We start from the raw sequence: 19,690 nt of genomic DNA, 5'->3' as shown, positions 1-19,690 counted from the left end.
TGATCAGTCTCGGGTTCGAGTCCTGGAGTGAATATCAACTCCGGGATGCAGGTACACCTAATTGACGAACCTCAAATAGTACAAAACGCGTGTCCTGTATTCTAATTCTAACCGCACTCCATCTATTCTGTATCAGCCACAAAAAATGTTTGTTGTAGTATTTCTTCACAACTTTTGTATGTAATTTATACTGTTTTGTCTCTGAAAATAAGTATCTTGTAATTTATTCACCTAAGTACGAAATCATTTTTGTTTCCAATCAAATGGTTATCTCTGTAAATAGGAATGTTATTTCTTATTTCCACTACTTGAGAAATTACGACTTCAATATTATGCGAACTTAGTTTACAGTTATTAGGTACTTTTAATAACTAGTTGAATTGGAACCAGTAATCTTATACTGTTGTACATGAAATATGATACACAAATCTACACTTATTTGTTATAATGCTACTCTAATGAAATATTGAGTAGTAGCTTAGCTGCCGAAGTACTGAGCTTTCAACTAGTAGATTGGTTTTAGGTTCAAACCTCGCCCTACCCAATTGGATTTATATGGATGAATATTATCTCTAACCCACGAAAATAGTATCACTATGTTCCAAAGTATGTTTTTATAATTTTATAAACCAATTTCCGATTGTTAAAATTCATGGAAAGAGTGCTAATCAATAGGTGATATGCAATTTGGGTTGAGTAATACCTGCCCACGAAACCGTTATATTGATTCAGACCCCTCAAATAATTTGAAATCAAAGACAAAACCATTAGGCAGTAGAATAGGTTGTTTATCTAATAAAATGTCCATGCATATTTACAAAACATTTACACAAAATAAATATGATAAATTGTCATAAGCGATTCGAAGGATTCAATTCTGCTGGTCACTTATCCTTCAATCAATTAAGATTTCATCCATCTTATCACCTGCCCCATAAAATGATTCTAGATCCTTCATCTATTGATTAACATCCTTTCTATTTGTTTCAGCAATCAAAAATTTGTTCAGAAAATCAGTCAAGTCCTGCTCCGTGACAAACTTAAAACTCGAGTTCATGAAACCTGTACTTTGTAAATGAGTTAGGAATAAAGCTTACTCCTCTATTAACCTTTTATTTTCCCAAATGAGTAGAATATGTGAAAATTATTTTGTAATACTTAGATTTCTTACTGACTGCTTAAGGGAATAAATTCATCCCCTTTCTGTTTTTGTCATCATTTCAATGAATATTTTTATTGTCAGTGGTTGTGTTTGTTATGAGTGTAAAATAATCATTTATCTATTATCATTTTAGACAGTAAAATAATATAGATTATTATAAATCAATAATGGAGGTTGATATATCAAATAACCCCTTACATGAAACAAATATGGATACTACTTCTGAATTGGAAGGCACCATTACAGAAAATGCTGAAAAACATAAAAATCAAATCGTGAATACTGAAGAGTTAGTTACTACCACCTGTAGTGATGATAGTGCTTCTCTCGAAATTGAAACTTGCACCGATTTTGAAGTAAGTAGTTCTCTTAAGTTTTTATTTTTAGTAGAATTTAAAAAGCAAAGGTAATCTGTGTTGAACAAACCCAGACTTCTCATGATTATAGTTTTGTATTATAGGTTTATACATTCAGTTAATACAAAAATGCAATTATTTTGAATCTAGGCTAATCTGATTAAAAAGGATTTTGCCGAATATGGGATATTCAGAAAAGAATTGTAAATTGTTGATTGGTTATTTTGAAGAATAAAATTTTGAAAACACTCGTCGTCCCATTATATTGTTTCAGTATTGAAAAATGACTTTTTGACTGGAATCACTCGGATTTCAACCAATAATTCATAGGTTCAAACACCGTTTCACCTATTTTTTTTTTTCGGACAGGCTTCACGACCTCAGCAGAACATATGGCTCAAGGTTGAGTACTCAAACGTTTACTTGACAAATAAGTTAAATTAAGCTCTCTATCTTTGAGTACAGTATTGTATTATTTTATATTTTTTGCCGCTGACGGAAATGTAAAGGAATGAGCTTAAAACAACTATGACTAATTTTCGGCTAATTTCTGGCTAATCAGAAAGTAGCTTTCATATATGGATAGTTTATGGATAAGAGAACAATAAATTTGCAAAGTGTAAATAGATTTTACGCAGTTAATAAGTTTATTAATGTTTTTTACAGGTTACTCTGCATGTAGGAAAAAACAAACAGCTGCGTATGAACTCTTCCTAATTGACATAGACTATTCATCTTGAATCCATAAAAAGACCTAAGTAGATTTTTTGCTGCTCATTAGACGTATTTAAACTGCACGAAATCCTTAATATGACGTTCTCGATCCTAATTAGCTTGTCCCTTGAGTACACTTATACCTTTTTCTTTATATGAGTTTAAGGGTTGTCTTTCTTTTTTTTACGTATTTTTAACGGGTACTGATACTACTTACTACTTTAATTTTCATCTTGATAATATCATCCTACTGTTGAAGTGTTGTGGCGACCTAAACCACTCAATATATATGAAAGATTCCATGTTGTTTATAACTAACTGACTGGTTTGTCATTTTGAATCTGCTAAAGCTGGTTTCGCCATCCTGTGTTGTTCCAGACATTAGTTAGTGAAACCTAAATGGCTTTTCTGGATTAAAATCCGTTTTTCAGGCTCACAAACCTACCACGTGGATGTAATTGCGTGGAGAAATCGTTAAAACTCCCTAAGTCTTGGCGCGCAGGCATCGCACCAGGATTAATGACCCGTTACACACATACCGGTAACATATAGATTTTCACCCATGCATCCCATGGTATACATATAGGCATATTCGCCTCCTTAAGAAGGTAGATGATCACCACTTCCTTTATTCGTATTTGCTACTACTTACTGCGTTATGCGTTACATACCACTGGTACACAGACTCGTTCGTGCACCTCATGGCATGCACATGAGCATAAGAACTGTCAAGGAGAGTTTGTGGTCACATCTCCCTAATATTTGCTACCCAGAGATTTTTTATTTTTGTTAAGTCTTCCATCTGTTGGGTTTGCCGCTGATTTTATAAGACAGGATAGACGTTTCAGCTAACGTTACCTTTAGTGACCCGGCGCATACCATTTGCATATACCTGAAAACACTACACAAGTTGGGACTCGTTCAATTCATATACATAAGCATACACATCAAGAAGCTCTTCACGATTTTAAAGCCTCGAAGTTGAAATTCCAAGTAATTCAGGTTCAGCAGAATGGTAGATTAGTCTGATCTCCACCGCCCGCCCAAGTTAGTTAGGGAGGTTGCGGGATCATGAATACGCACTGCTGAGTAGTCAAATACTAGGACGAAACGGCCGTCTGGTACCTCCAGGTTTTCAATGGTGGTCTAACATTAGTCCATTCATCATATCACTGTAAACTCAAAAAAATATGACTTCGAAATCATGCCATCATTTTATAATCAGTCAGTCTATCTCGTCCTCTTTATATTATATACTTTTACCAAAACAATTATTTAATCTAATATTGTTGTTTTGCTTTCATATTTCTTTAATTTTAGTCCATTTCAATAGATGTGAAGAAACCAGACGAAAACACTTTAACTACACCGAATATATATTGCCCTCCAAGTTGGGCTTTAAATTGTCCTCCATCTTTAGATTATAAATTAGAAGTTATTAAAAATGGTTTACAACTTTCAGAGTGTACAGTCTGTTTATCATCTCCTTCAGATATAAATTTACAATCCTCATGTGATAATGGTTTAAGTTATTGTTTATTTGGACGTCAACCTCAATTAAATTATGCACAATCGGGTACTATGAATGGACAATGTTCAGTACTTGCTCATCCTTCAATAAGTCGACTGCATGCTGTATTACAGTATGGCAAACCACCGCATTCTGTGGGCCATGTATCAGAAAATGAAAAAGATACTACTGGATGGTATTTGAAAGATTTAGAAAGTACTCATGGTACTTTTGTTAATAAGGTTAGTTGTGAAATATAAATATCACAAATTGTAATCATGATTGACTTCACTTGAATCGCTGAATTTGTCGATTATTCCTATTACTCATTATTACTATATTTTTGATGTTAGAGAGTAGTGTTTGCTACATATCAATTCACTGAAGACAATTGGTGAACGGTCGCTCAAAATCGTGGATCAGTTGAAGTTAGACATTAACACCGTTGGATGCCGGCTCAGTGGTCTATCGGTTAAGGGCTCTGGCTCGAGACTGGTAGGTCCTAGGTTCGAATCTCGCGAGAGCGGGTTCGTGGATGCGCACTGTTGAGGAGTCCCATAATAGGACGAAACGGCCGTCCAGTGCTTCCAGGTTTTCGATGGTGTTCTAGCTTTAATTGACTCATGATTTCAACTATGAAAAATGCTAAATTCTCCACAAAACCCCCTCTGATACATAATGAATATTAACACACTGTTGGAATAAGAGAGAAAAATATGCTCTCGGAATGAAATCCCCAAAAAATCATTAGAAATTATAATAAGTCCAAGTTTCAGATCAATCAGTTAACCATAGCTACGATTATGTAGATCGAATCACTCATCTAATTATAGGAATGACAAGATGTAGAAAATTAAAAATCAAGTAATCATAACAGACAATCAATATATACATATGGAAGTATGCATGATTTGAATACTGAAAATATTCTTAAGTTGTTAAGTTTTTTTTACCCACGTAGAAAACACTTTTCGTAGCCCAACTTCTCCTGCGAGTGTATTACTTGTTGTGTGGTGTGTGCTACTGATGTCGACAGATATAAGTAGCATGTATCATCAGTTGTAAGTGAAATGCCTGGCGACAGAACGTTAAGAAGATCGAAGAAAAGAGAACGAGAACAGTGAATGATCGTTGTAGAAATGACGAAATAATCAAGTCTGAGACAATTGATTGACATTTTGCAAATGAAGTATTTACTGTTTGGTTCCCGAATTTTACTATGAAATTCTGTAATTTTATATTCAAATACATTTGGTTGTCCCTGCCTGTGTTATCATTCACTACAGTAGTATAATGATGTAATCTTATACTGTCAGTCAGTCATAGTCACTTAATTAACCATTTATCTCAAAGAATATAAATTGTGTGAAATCTATAATTCAAGCACTATTGGAAGACTAATAATTCACACTCAATATTACTATTATGTACTACTAGTGTTAGATTTAAGTCTTTAGATTCATGGATAAATTCTATCTACCTCTATAATTAAAGTTATCATATTAGACCTGTCATCATAGAATTTAATAACTTACTAGTCTGTTCATATCAATCATTGTTTTGCGATAACTGAGCATGGATTTCTGTTTACTACACAAATTTCTATACCTATTAAATTATCACCACTAGTGTTCTACTTTATTTCACACTGTCTGATAGTTCTCTTATCGAAATGTGGAATAGGGAGCCTCCTGACCAGTGGTTGATATATTTTTTGTGACAACCTTCTAAAATAAACAGATCAACATTTTATGCTTCATATAACTTCTGGTTTCAAGCTAAAATGTTTTTCATTAAAAGCATAAACTACCTTTAATGTGATTACAACTGGGTTAAGGTAGGTAGATAATCAATACAACCTGGGATTTTCTGTGTCCGAGTGTAATACTGATACGCAGTCTTCCTATGCACAAGTCCAACTTGCTACTCGCGTGAAAAGACTACGATTAAGAAAATAAGTTCACTGGTTAAACTGAACCGCCATATATATATATATATATATATACCCTAGAACAACAAACCACTAATAGTGTACGTCTCATTCTTTGGGAATGAAAGCCACTTCTTGGTCAATCGTATGCTTTTATCATTTGACCGATCTCTGATTGATTCAGTGTATCAGTATCACATATATTTTAGTAAAGTAGATGATTAACCACCGTCGCAGTTATCTACAACTTATACTTACCCGTACTATTCTTTAAGGTTTGTTATTCATTCAAGCCCAGTGTCAACTATTGGTTCAAATCTGTGATTTCATAATTCATGTTGATATAATGCTCTTTTTGTTTATTCTAATCATTTTTTTATCATAAAGCGACGTCTACCCCCAGGAAGATATGTTCGTATTCGTGTTGGTTATGTTTTACGATTTGGTGGTAGTACACGTCTGCATATTCTTCAAGGACCAGAAGATGACACTGAACAGCAAACTTCACAATCTTGGTTTGATTTGAAGAAATCTCATGAAGAGTATAAGATGAATTCTAAAATGGAACGCAATATTTCATCAATACAGAATTCAAATACTGTCAAGCTTGAATGTAACTGGGGAATGTCGTGTAAGTTAAGCTGATTTTAAAAAAATCTTTCAGGAAGTTATGGTATATCAAGAGATACCAATATGAAAATAAGAATACTTTGTTACAAAAGAAGTAACATGCAAAATAGATGCCGCTTTATTGACAAGGATGTACTGTTATGATATTTTAAAACGTCAACATTTATTGAATGGACTATTTCACTTTGTGTGATCTGAACTATACCAGTACTGAATACATTCAGTCGTTCTTAGGCAGCTATAACCGAATAAAAATTATGGTTACATAGATCAAGTTATATAAGGATAGAGTGAAATAGTTCTCATGGTAGCATTTTACACTGTATCTCTTAGGGTGAAACTTACATTAGGTTAGGGTTAAACATAAACTAAATTAACATGAATTACTGTGGGTTTTCCTGTAAGTAAACCGTCCTTGTTTGTTGGCAGCATTCTGTCTTACCAGTCATGCAACTTCCCAAATGCATCAAGTTCTTAGTAATAAAACAAGGTAAAAGTATAATATACTGTCGGCCTTAACCTAACCAATCAAAATTAAGATAACGCCTCATGTATTTTGTACGGATTTTTAAAGTGCAGTAATAAATAACTTGTATGTTATTACTAACGAAATGAATATTGGCAATATTTGGTTCCTAAGATGCTTAAAATAAATAAAAATATCTATTATGCAACCAAAAAGTGAAATTTAGTATCTGCTTAAGCTACATGCTCCTAAGGCAGATTATATGTTAAAGTACTTGGTGAGGCTAGATAATATTTTCCCTTTCTTATTCTTAATCTAAATGTCAGTCCTAAGTTTCTAAACTTTGTAAACAAAAGGGTGGCAAAACATTGCATTATAGCTGGTGTCAATTCATGTTGAAAACCCTAACCCTAATTTGTAAACTTAGTTCAAAAACTCCGGTTTAACTGTTAAAACCTAACCCTAACTGTTTTGCATCATAAAGGAAGTCAGTTTGTTGCGAAAACTCTATAAGGTGGTAACCTTTGCTCACAACATTAGCCAGACTCCTGATATGTATGTACATGTACAAAATTGACCCTTTTTGTTAACTACAAGGAATAATTTGACATGTTAGGGTTAATTATTCAGATCAAAGCTATTATCTCACTGTTTTATAAGTGGACAGCTTTTGCTGATTAGCTGATAAATGTCACAAGGTCATCAGTATATTGTACTTTTACCGCTAGTAAATTGACTTTAAAAACATAAAAATAATGTTATTCTTTAAATGTAAAGTAATTTCTCAATCAACTACAGTTTTATAAACTTGAATGTGACCAATATTTCTCATGTGATTCTTCGTGTTACTATTTGGTTGCTCAAGTTAGTATGGGGTGGTTTGAAATTGTCGGCTTAAACATTATCCAGACTGCTTATAATATATTGAATATGCACTCATTACTTGACATTCAAATTATCTTGAATTATTTTTATGCACTCATGATATTTGCTCGTATAGGAATAGGTACATAAAAAGCTGTGAGCAACCTAATCAAGCAATCGACCGTTGGAATAAGCTGAGTATTTAGTTACAAACTACATGTTTGAGGTTCTCGTGATAACTGCGTCTGGTGGTTGGATACATTAGGTGACTATGGCTTAAAATCAATCACATTGTCACCAGTGCATTCACTCTCTGCCTCTCCTTCAATCTTAACTTTTAAAGTTATCTTGTACTTTTTAAATTTTAAGTATTTATTATTTCTTCTCGAATCACTTTGTTTATCCGTTCTGTTTTCTACTGCGACTAATACGGTTAGTACTTTTGTTACTTTAGTGTTTGTATTAGTAATCTCATCTTGCTGTGTTGATTCAGTGTAAGGGGTACTTAAGTTAATGGATATATGTACCAGGTTCTACTTTGCATATGACTGATAAGTTACTATTGTTTCGAAAAGTGACCATTATTTATTTTGGGGATGTAAAATTGGATCTTGAAATTCCCTATTGAAATCCCCTACTCAAGGCCTATTTGCTTTCAAGAATATTATAAATGTTTTTGTAAGCGATTACTGCTTGCTTAAATCAGTCGTCTTCCATAATCTCTTCCAATAGTCCTTCAAATCTGAATTAACCTTTATGATTAACCCTTGTCTAGTGAAACAATAAGGATCTGTCGTACCAAATTCATTTGAATTATATATATATATATATAACATCACAGCATTTAACTCATATACAAATGTGATCACTTGGAATGTCTTTAAAAAAATTCAATTCCCTGTAAAGCAATGCTAATCTTACCAATATATGCCAAGAAAAACATAATTTTCATTAAATTTTTCAATAAATCTAATACTTAGTAGAAGATCCTGTCTCTGAACCAATTCCAACTTTATTACAATCTGGAACTTGTTTAAGTCATGAAAAATTATATCGTGATGATCCTAAACGGGCATTGAATGCATATTTTGAACGAGAGGGAATTGATCCTATTCCGCAGTTTGAATTTGTTGAAGCACCATTTGGAAAACAACACTGTCGAATTGAGTAAGTTGTTTGTTGTTTAGTTATTAAGTGATTATACCCCTTACAATTCTGGGAGAGAACCTAAGTCAAATCTTTTAGACTATGTTTTCTCTATAATTTTGATGGAGTAGATGGATTATGATTAGCAGTAGAATACGGGACAAAAGTTTTATCTCATTCGTGGAACGTACCTGCATCTCAGTGTTGATATTCGCAATGAGACACAAACTTATTACCTTATGCTTTCACCTCTCAACGTATCGTTTATTGATTCTAGATAACCACTATCTTGCACAACGTGTTTGATGTTTATTGACAAAGATTTGAGTTGTTTCGTTGTTGATATTCAGGATTGAATGTTAATCGATCTTTCGAAATGATGGCTGATGACCAATATTCATTGTTCTCATATGTGGATTTTGTGTGCATTGCCTCGATGTTGCCATTTTGTTACGTTTTATTGAGTATTTAGATTACCACCTAGTCTCACATTCTGAGATATTACTGCTAAGCAATTGGACCAGTTTTAATTTTCATTTTGTTTATTTTACTCGCTAACTGCTGTGTTATGTTTAGAGTAGATCAATTTAATAGTTCACTGTGCACTTATGTTGGTTCTTTTTCCTACATCAATTCTGTCAGTCTGTATAACACAAGATGTTCACAATTTATATTACCGCAAACACGTTCAGAAAAGAAGTGCAATAAACAAGTCAACCCATTTCTCATTATATCTTACTTTTTATTTAACATTAGGCCATTTTCAAATATACTAAATGATTCTTTGACTGTCTGAGAAAAACGTTACTCGTTTATACACTATAAATTTATGTGTTCACATTGGAATTATACGTTTTATCTGATGTCTATTCTTACTATCTGATTACTCAAACTGAAGTGGGCAAAGGTGGATTTGGATCTATGAACATTAGTATTGTGAATGAGATATCAATGTCTACCGAATATTCCTCGATCAAAATGCTGGTTATTATTTTCCTACTCCGTGTATGTTATTTCGGCTAATGCTTAGTCTCCTAAGCGTAGACCAGTCATACGCTTCAACTGGTAAGGTCAACTTTGATTTGAGGCAAAATAATCTTAACTTTAATTTATCTATAGATTCGCACATATATCTCTAGTATGCTGGTGAAACACTCACTGTAACCTTTGGAGGTCGCAGGTCCGATCCCTGATGACTAGGCATACTGTTGAGGAGCCCGATAATAGGCCAAAATATTTATCCAGTGCTTCCTGGTTTGTAATAGTTATTTTATTAAGATTTATCAGTGATGTTAAATATTAAATTTGTTTTAATTACTTAATATATCTTTATCTGAATAAAATTTTACGTTTTCTTTTGTCGTTATTGTTACTAACAAAGATTGCCGTTGAGTTCAGGTACCGTGACCGCGGAAGCTCTTGTTTCCGGTAAACGAAAAGAAGCTGTTGTTGCTTGTGCTTTGGAAGCATGTCAACTTTTAGATCGTTTGGGTGAATTTGATCCAGACAAAGGTATGTAATGAAATATAGATATACTTTAAATAATTGTAAATATTGTTTATATTATAAACGATAGAGATGCTGATATAACTTAGGGGTTTCTTGTTATAACAGTCCTTTCACTTTTTACACGTATGTGGGACGTTAATTTACCTTAGACGAATATCTACACTAGATTCCCACCCAGTGTCTATTCTACAGGACTTCAACACAACTCAGATCAAGAACACGAGATTAGCCTGACTACAACGTCAATATATTTCCACACCAAAATCCGACACAAGGAACAGTCAATCAATAACAGTCCATCAATAAGAGTCCAACAACAAGGAACAGTTAATACATAATAAGGATAGGGAAATATATATAACACATAACACTTGTCATCCTATCTAATGTCTGACTCATCAAGACAACCAATCACTGTCATTCTCACCCACACATCAGTTTATTAAGTAACAATCGATCTGGGAACTTTAATTAAATAAAAATACGATGAATTTATTTCGTTTCATTACTTTCTCTTGAACTAAGTGGATGCAAGCTAATATATAATTAGTTTCAATTATTAACGTAATTGAAATCATAAACCATTGAAAATCTAGAAATGGCGAAATTGCATTTCATCCTAATACGGGACCTCTTAGCAGTGCTTTTTCAAGACCTTGCACGCGGAAATCGAACCCAGGATTTTTGGTTTTGCTTACAAACCCCTAATCTCTAGACCATCGAACCGGCTTCTAACGGTGTTAATGTCTAACTTCGATCGATCCACGACACGACTTAACTTCACTGGTTCCCATACCAGGAATAATCGGCCACCCAATGCTTCCAGTTTTCCGATGATCGACTAATTTAGATCAGTTCATGAATTCAATGAAATTTTACAGCCACCACAACCTCTTACTGACTATTAACAGGTTATTGGTAGGTAAGTCGTCAATCAATAACTAACAAATGTGTAAAGCAATAGAATTTGATAATCAAATTTTTGGGAGTTGGTTCTTTTCATAATTGCTTGAGGTAATAATAATAAAATGATTTCATTGTGTACTATAACAAATGATATTTGGCAGTTTAGAAAGGAAAAGAAAAAACGCAAGTTTAATGTACTAGATTGTGATTAAAGCTGATCGAATGGAAGAAAGTTCGAATGTGTATCTGTGTTCTAGAACCTAATGTAGTGTGAGTATCTGGTCTATACAGCCACGTCCAGGTCGGAAACCAGCCTGGTTTTCTCCAGTCTGCTCTTCATAAGCTTTGGTTTGGCGTCGAAGTATTTTTAAAGCTAAGATTTTATACACTATTTCAGTCAAACTGATTCCTCTGTGATTGTCACAAGAGGACTTTTGTCCTTTCTTATAGACTGGCACAATCAGTGATTGAAACCAGTCAGATGGAACTACGTCCAGCTCCCAGATTCTACCTAAGACCTCAGTCAATCTCGCTGCTAGTACTGGAAGAAAAGTCGAAATTTTATCTCAACAGTCGGAGGCTAAATTCTGACTCTTTTTAAATACAAAGATCAGGTTTACGCTATCTGATCGGTATGGTTTCTATGACATTCCATAAAGTGGGATTTCACTGTCCATTAATAAATTTGAAAGAACTTTTTACATCATCGTTGTGCTCTTCGTCCAGTAGATGGGGTGGTTATGAACTATATAGAGAGTTGTCTCCTCGAAGATGTAGGTATTTTGAAATGCAATCATCAGAATGAATAGAAGCCCATCTTTCTCCACTTCCAGTGTATACGCTTGTACATGTATATATATACAAGTTTGAAACTACTCTATTCATACTATATAATGTGTTCTAGTTCAAACAATTGATCACTGATTATTCGAGTACATTCCATTTCTATGAATTCTATTCATATTCAACTGTTCAAGTTTAGCATTTGTAGTACTAAGTGAAAATAGTCATGTGTTCGTTTACATATGTTGTTCTAATTTACGTTTACTGTTAATGATTCTTTTAATTGTAAAGTTCGATACCATCCTACTTTCCTTCACTTATCTAATTACTCCAAGTTGCCTTCATGGTAATATATCTATTTCGAAAAATATTCTTACAGTAATTGAGACCTTGTGTTCCCTATTAACCCTTTTTTATGTTTTCTAGGAAATGTCGAAATATTGTTTTTGCTTAACTGAACCTAACACTTTGAAATAATCTCTTCTAGTTCTTTAAATCTTTGTTTTTTCTTAAATTTTTAGATCGTTCCACCGCTTTTAAATACACTCGATCACGAGCTTATTGGGAAGATCGTGACTACTATTCATCTGATGAAGATACTTATGTTGATCGAACTGGAGCTGTGGAGAGAAAACGTTTAAATCGTATGCGTCAATTAGGAGTGAAAGATGATGAAATTAAAACAACAAGCGAACTACTGGACAATCATAATGCTGAAATTCATCTTGAAAAGGCAAAACGTGTATCTCAAAATGCAACCATGATTACTATGGTATGTTTTATAACATGTCATACTCAGTGTCCGTATATGTGTCTGTGTATATGTACATGAGCTATCAAAGATAATTCAATAAACCTTTTCTACTGAACTTAGTCTATAAAGAAAATACTCTTGGAAGTCAATTTATTTTAATTCATTCACCTAGTAATTACTTAGCTATGAGCCACACCTTAGTGTGAGGGTCAACGATTACCTGAACAGAAGTTGAGCAAGGTTCGAACCAGGGACTTAGTGGCAGGAATTCGAACACCTTAACGATTAAGCCACTGTTCCAGAAACAAAATACAAATTTTCTTGTATTATGTAAACAGAGTATTTGAAAAAGTGTATATTTGTTACAATAAGATTTTAGATCTTTTGCTCAACCTTTACATGCATATATCTTATCATTGTATTTCGTTGCTTTATTAAAAGAGATCAATAATTGTATGTATTTGTTTATGACCTGGGTACGCCTACAAGTTCATTCATCAGATAAATGTTCAGGAGAATTTTTGTCAGAAATAGTTGACATCCTTGATATACTAAGCTAATTATTATTATATTGAACATAACATGCATAATTTCATTTTCGCGAATTTGACTTTGTGGACAAAAATACTCTATTCAATTTTATCATCATTCGTTCGGTTTAAACAAATAGTTTGACAGAAATTGGGCGTTAAGCACATAGAGGACATTAAATGTGAAAATTGTATTTGAATAATCTCAGTAGTTGAAATTTGTATTTTCCCAACATTTCATCCCACAATCTGGTTAGAACTTCTTCAGGAGAAAATATAATCGACTTAAATTCAACTTATCATCCAGTAATTACTATTCTACTCGGATGCTGATTGGTTGATAGAAGAGGATTCTGTAACAGGCAAACTCTATATCTGAATTCCGAACTCGAGTAACTGAAATAGTACACACTTAAATATTTGATAAATTGGACCACAACTCACTTTGAATGAGAGGAATACAATATATGCCAAATTAAACCTTTTAAGGTACATAAAGTAGATAAAAGTATGATGTTTACGCTACAATAACTTTAAAATAGGAGTTATGAGAGTAGTATCTAAAACAGACTGAAGCTTGCCATTAAGAGAATAAGGAAATCATCTGAACTGAATGATAGTTGTTAAAACAGATTTAGAATTCAGTGTATTGACTTTTTAAAAAGGTTGCTTTCATAATTTGTAATTTTTTTCTTTTCACAACAGTTTTAAGAGTGACCTATCCCTATTTACCATGGACAATAGCAGATGAAGTTGAGAAATGATTAATTATGAATAAATACGCTGTCATAAACTGTTGTTCTAATCTGATAATACCAAGCATCACTTAAGCCTTTTATAGATTAACTGAAAACCGCGACAGTTTGAAAAATTGTTACTCATTAGCGTATAACCACTTGATTTGAAATTACTAAGTTGCAAGTTCAAACTCCATCCCATCCGGTTAGGCTTGGATAATTGTTCGGTATTATTAGCGTTTATGTTTGTAGTGTTAGATTTATACCAATAACATAAATCCACAATTCATTTGATAAATACAGCTTCGTACACTTTGTTTCAAGCCATACTCTAAGTATAAAGTCTTATAATCACATCCGGTTATTTATCCCCGAATGCCCTGTCAGGGAAGTCCTACGCACTATCTTCTTGCGGCATTACTGTTGTTTACGAAATTAAGAGGACAAAAAGCGAATGTCCGGCGCTTTAACCGGGTTGGTGGACACGGAGAGGCCACTTAGGAGAGTTGGTAAACCCTAATCCCAAACCAATGGTGCACATGAGCTCCAGGATCCTGAGGGAATAAAAGGAGTATAAACCTATTTTCGGTCAATGGCTACCATGGGACCGCATCTCCTAATGTTACTCCACTGGTTTGTGGATTTATTTTATTTTATTTAAACACTTAAATATTGGTACAATGAAGCACCAGATACACATGCGCCGCACAATTCTCATTTGATTTGTGTGAGGGTTTGTGGATTAGACGTTTAGGTCGAAGGCTCGGGGTATGGCCCTTTAAAAAAACCCCTGCTTCGGTCTGGGCACCCAGGCAGTATCACAGCTCACACACAACACACACACAATAACTACCAACGTTTATGTGTTTAAATGAATAGAAGTCGGCTATTCTAATGAAGGTAAGTGGAGTTGGAGTTCGCCCTTACTACTTAGTAGCAGGAAGTTGAGCGCCTTAACCACTAAACTACCGCTCAATTTTATTATTCTCACTATTACTATTATGCATTTATTCTGTACATAAGCATCAGATTATCGTGTTATCAATTCGTTAGCTTTCAGAGTTAGAAAAAATTGGTGAAGAGATTGTTTCAATCGAAGAAGAACTAGAAGCTATCAATAAAGGTATATCCTTATTTTTATATGCACTTCCTTTCATTTTCATATACGGTCTTTCTCAAGTACATATTATCTCATTGTATTCCGTTTACTAAAAAATTACAATAATCTCAAAGACCTTCCACGATAGTTCACACTTTCCTACATGACTCATCTCAATCGTCAGATTGACTTATTAGCTTTGTCACCTATAGCTTTCCTCTGACCTACTCATACATCATACAATTTCGTGCACCAAAGTAAGCTTTAAATAGACAACGATTAAGCCAGACAAGGAGAAGTGGATGGTTGCTTCATCGTAGTACGAGACTCTTCCTTCGACAATTCATGCTAACGATATTACTTTTCCAGGAAATAAATTTAGTGTAATACTAATTATTGTACAAAGATATTTTTAGTAAATTTTCAACTCTATGGATCTTAAGTTGTATTTGAATAACTCTAGTCAGTTTAATGTGTGCATTGAGAAGAACCATTAGTCGTTTTCAATGGTCTCTGTTCATTCATAAAATGATGTAAATTCCTACTACTATAATATTAAATACATTAACATTACATACAAAAAAAATCCTAAGATCAATTCAGAAATTTTCCTGAATCATTACTCGCATCATTTTTAGGGAATTTTCTTCCTTAGTGGTAAATCACTGATATAAAGCGTATTTGTTATCGGGCCTTATTCACTAAGAATGTCAATTTTGTGTAGCTTTGATTGAAGCATTCGGTTTTAGATCAAGTTGATCAACAGTTGAATCTTTCCTCTTGACCTATTTTTGTTTTGCGTATCCGACTACCAGTAGTATCTCCAACACTTCATATTAAACAATGTGCTCCACTGTCGAGCCAATAAATCCTGTACTTGACAAATGAGTTAAATTTGCGGAACTTTACAACTGGTTTTATTTATTAAATGATATCGAAGAATGTACTTAATAAAATTGCATAATCTCCGCAGTACATCTGAAAATGATTTAATTCAGGGGTCGTACATACAAGTAGTAACTTGACGGTTTTAAGTAAATATAAATTTTGAATATTCTATGGGGATCTTTAAACCGTTAAATATAAATTGTCATATTTTCGAACTTATATGCTCATTGAATTTAATTGGGTAGCCGTTGTATCTTAGATATTTTGATTCACCTTTAGTGACTTGCTACTAATTACGTGATCAAAGTTGTCTTCTTTCCCCATTTTTATCAATTTTTTCATAAACATTCTTTTGAAAATAATACTCATCATTTGAGTCGTTAGAGTTCGATCTCCGACCAGGAGATTCCCTTGTTGACTCAAACTACATAGCAAGGGAGTCCTGTTTGGTCAAGACATTAACAAAATGAAGTCATTTGGCCGTCGTACGCAACAATGAAAACATATTTGGGATGTATTTCTCTCCTCCTTAATGTGAATTGTTGCTTCAGGTCCGTTCTGCATCAACACATTAACTAAGAATAGGAAGTGAAGTAGTCGAGTGTGTCGATCATTTCACTTATCTTGGTGAGTTGATGTTAGTCGAAATCTCGGCACGAATTCAAAAAGCTGTGTCGGCGTTTGTCAATTTATGTCACTTGTGACGCAGGCGAGATATCTGTCTACCAACCTAAGGAAGAGTATAATAGTCAGCAATTCTGTCTGTTCTACTTTGTGGCTGTGAAAAATTAGCCTTTAAAAATAGAGGATATTCGTAGGTTACTAGTATTCAATCATAGGTGTCTTCGAAGCATTGCTCATATATTTTGCAACCATCGAATAAGTAATTCTGAGGTTAGAAGCAAAGCATTAGGTAAGGATGTCGAATCGATTGAGGAGGTAGTGAATTTCTAATGACCGAGATTGTTATATGTATTACATATGCCCACCCCCCGACTACTTCGACGCATAATAACAGCTGGTTTAAGAGTAGGTTAGATGAAACGGAGGCGCGCCCAAACCAATATGTTTCATCAATCCATGAAAATACTGGCTAATAGACTAAGCCATGTTAATAGATGTAGATTACCTGGTTCGGGTCGGCGTAGTTATTGTAACCAGTGGTTAGAAACTTTTTGTGGCGTGGCTCTGAATCGTTCGTATAGACACAGATATATTTACTCCTTGCCTTGTCTTATATCCTGGGTTTCTTAATGATTGAAGTTTTTTATTTCACTAATGTATATTTCGTCAAATCGTATTTGGTTATTTTCTTCCCAGAATTCTCATCAAAGGAAGCAAATCCATCACAACTTGACGAACTAGAGGCCTATATGAATGCATTGAAAACAAGTCAGTTGTTTTATAAATAGACTTTTTAATTTCTCCTCATATTTATTGGGAAAGTTTGTGGTCATATAAACTCAGTAACGTAGTTGGCAATTAATTGTGCTTAAAGCAATACATCACTGATTTTTAAGTCTCATGGTGAACTTCAACACTGGGATCCAGATACATCTAGTCAATGTAACCTAAACAGGATGAAATGCTCATCTTGAATCCCACTGGTAACTACTATGCAACTATAATAAAAACTTGTGACTAGATTGTAGTATAGTGACAACTCACATAAACCAACGAAGACAGATTCATTACACCTTAACATCAAAATTTAGCGGAAATCTCCAAATAGAGTCAAGTACCTAGCTGTTTTTCGAAATTCATCCAATGGGCGCTATTTTTTAGTCCAGAAACAGTATTTTAGCGGCACTCATCGGTGTTTAACACTTTCTTGCAATTTCGAATACGAACGACTCTCTAGACTTGAAATTTCTCGCGAGTGGAAAAGAAATCATATATCTAGTTAGAGATGTCATTTGTTATGTAGGGTAGTGTTTGAAGCTTATCAACAGGAAACCCGTCAGAGAATATCAGTTCCCTCAAGACTACAAGTACAAAGGTTTATGTCTATTACCTCTAACCACCAACTTACATCTCAACATTATGTACGCTATGTCGAGTCACTTAGACCAGTAGCCACACTACAACTTAATCGATAGAATTCGATTAGCACTAAGAAGAACTTGATATAAGTGACATTGGTTGCTACTTAGTGATCAATCAATTGTAAAAAGAAGTGCTATATTGTTACGTACATAACTAAAACACCAACAGAAAAGCTTGTTTGAAATTTTAAAAAATTCATCTGAATAATGAAACATTTCTTCTGTTTTTCTCTGATCTATAGACTCATCTAAATGTGCACAACGATCTAAATTAAAAGCACGTTTAATTTCATTACGTCAAACTGAACTACAACTTTTTCATCGTGCTGGACTTCCAAGAGTAGGCAAAACTTTGAAACAACTTAGTAATAGACAAAATAACAATTCTGAATATATTTCATCATCCGATGCAGCTGCCGCCGTTCGAGCAGCTCGACAAAAATTAAATAATGACGCTAGTGAACAACAAAGTGAAAATGATCAACAAAATGCTGTTATATCTGAACAAAAGTAAGTTTTTTACTATTTCTATTAAATGATCTTATTATTTGATAAATATGGTACTTCTTTTAAGTGGAATAATTTACAACAATTAACACTAATAAGAGCAACCATCAAAAAGGCACATAATGATAAAAGTGGGCATCGAACAGGGGAATAAAATTTTTAAGAAATTGGGCCAGTTTACCGTTTGTCTGTTTATCTTTACGATCAATCTAAACCTAATTGTTTAAACGCTTAATAAAGAACTTACTTTCAACGTGTACTGTAATTTTTTTTGAATTCAGCAACAGTTCATTAGTCCAGTCATATTATCTCATACTTCTATTTCGAACAGTATAGTTGTAAATATGGTTTGCTTGCTTCACAATTAGTATGGCGTTCTGCGATAATGAGGTTTAGACAATGTATCTTTTCCCTTACCATTGAACATTCAATTGATCTGATATTCTAACCTACTTGTGTTATGCGATTGATCTGTGTCTGTATAAGTGAATATGAATTATCATTTGACAACACAGATTATTCGAAACTTTGTTAAGCATTTTCAGAATAGACTAAATTATAGTTCTGTTTTGTGATTTGATTATTCTTTAATATAAATACCCTATTTATTCTACTAATGTACGTACTACTTCAGGAACGATTAAATGCAAATAGAGTTAACTAAAGAGGTATGTTATTTAAGTTAGATTTTCTGAGTTTTTTATTTCATAAATTATAAATAACTTGGAGGCAGTTGGTGTCATTTCAATGCTAACTATCGATCGATGCCTTTTCAATAAAAGTTTCACAAAGATGTTCGTTTTTGGGGCGGTTGTTTTTTGTAGACTTTTGCCTATTAACTTCAATTCCTGCTCAAAATGGAATAACATAATTGGATTAATAGAAATAATAAATTGTTACTGAATTCGAAAAATTACAGTACTTGTTGAAAGTAGATTCTTTATTGAATGTTTAAACAACTACGTTTCTAACTGTTTATAAAGATAAACAGACAAAAGGTGAACTGACCCACATTTCAAATTTTAAACGATTTTATTTCCTTGTTCCGTTGTCCCCTTTATTACTTTGGGCTTTTAGATAGTTGTCTTTACTAATCCTTGCCCTTATTGATGTGCACCCGTTTGCATGGACATCATTTACAACAGCAGGTGTAA

At 33.6% G+C, this 19,690-nt stretch overlaps 1 protein-coding gene across 1 annotated transcript in view; it reads left to right on the top strand.

The window, feature by feature from the left end:
• Window positions 1–840: 840 nt before the first annotated feature.
• Smp_124110 (putative smad nuclear interacting protein) overlaps window positions 841–19,690 on the top strand; it is a gene marked incomplete at both ends in the record, with an annotated part of 27,704 nt that continues 8,854 nt past the window's right edge. The window contains 9 exons of the mRNA XM_018793112.1: window positions 841–883; window positions 3,566–3,984; window positions 6,060–6,303; window positions 8,613–8,799; window positions 10,160–10,290; window positions 12,498–12,748; window positions 15,051–15,120; window positions 17,305–17,376; window positions 18,272–18,539. Of these exons, the coding sequence (XP_018647657.1) occupies window positions 841–883; window positions 3,566–3,984; window positions 6,060–6,303; window positions 8,613–8,799; window positions 10,160–10,290; window positions 12,498–12,748; window positions 15,051–15,120; window positions 17,305–17,376; window positions 18,272–18,539 (1,685 nt within the window). The remainder of the gene's footprint in view (window positions 884–3,565; window positions 3,985–6,059; window positions 6,304–8,612; window positions 8,800–10,159; window positions 10,291–12,497; window positions 12,749–15,050; window positions 15,121–17,304; window positions 17,377–18,271; window positions 18,540–19,690) is intronic.

The sequence above is a fragment of the Schistosoma mansoni genome, chromosome 1 (genome assembly GCF_000237925.1).
Source record: "Schistosoma mansoni strain Puerto Rico chromosome 1, complete genome".
Taxonomy (NCBI): domain Eukaryota; kingdom Metazoa; phylum Platyhelminthes; class Trematoda; order Strigeidida; family Schistosomatidae; genus Schistosoma; species Schistosoma mansoni.
This window is presented reverse-complemented; position numbering and strand designations above follow the sequence as displayed.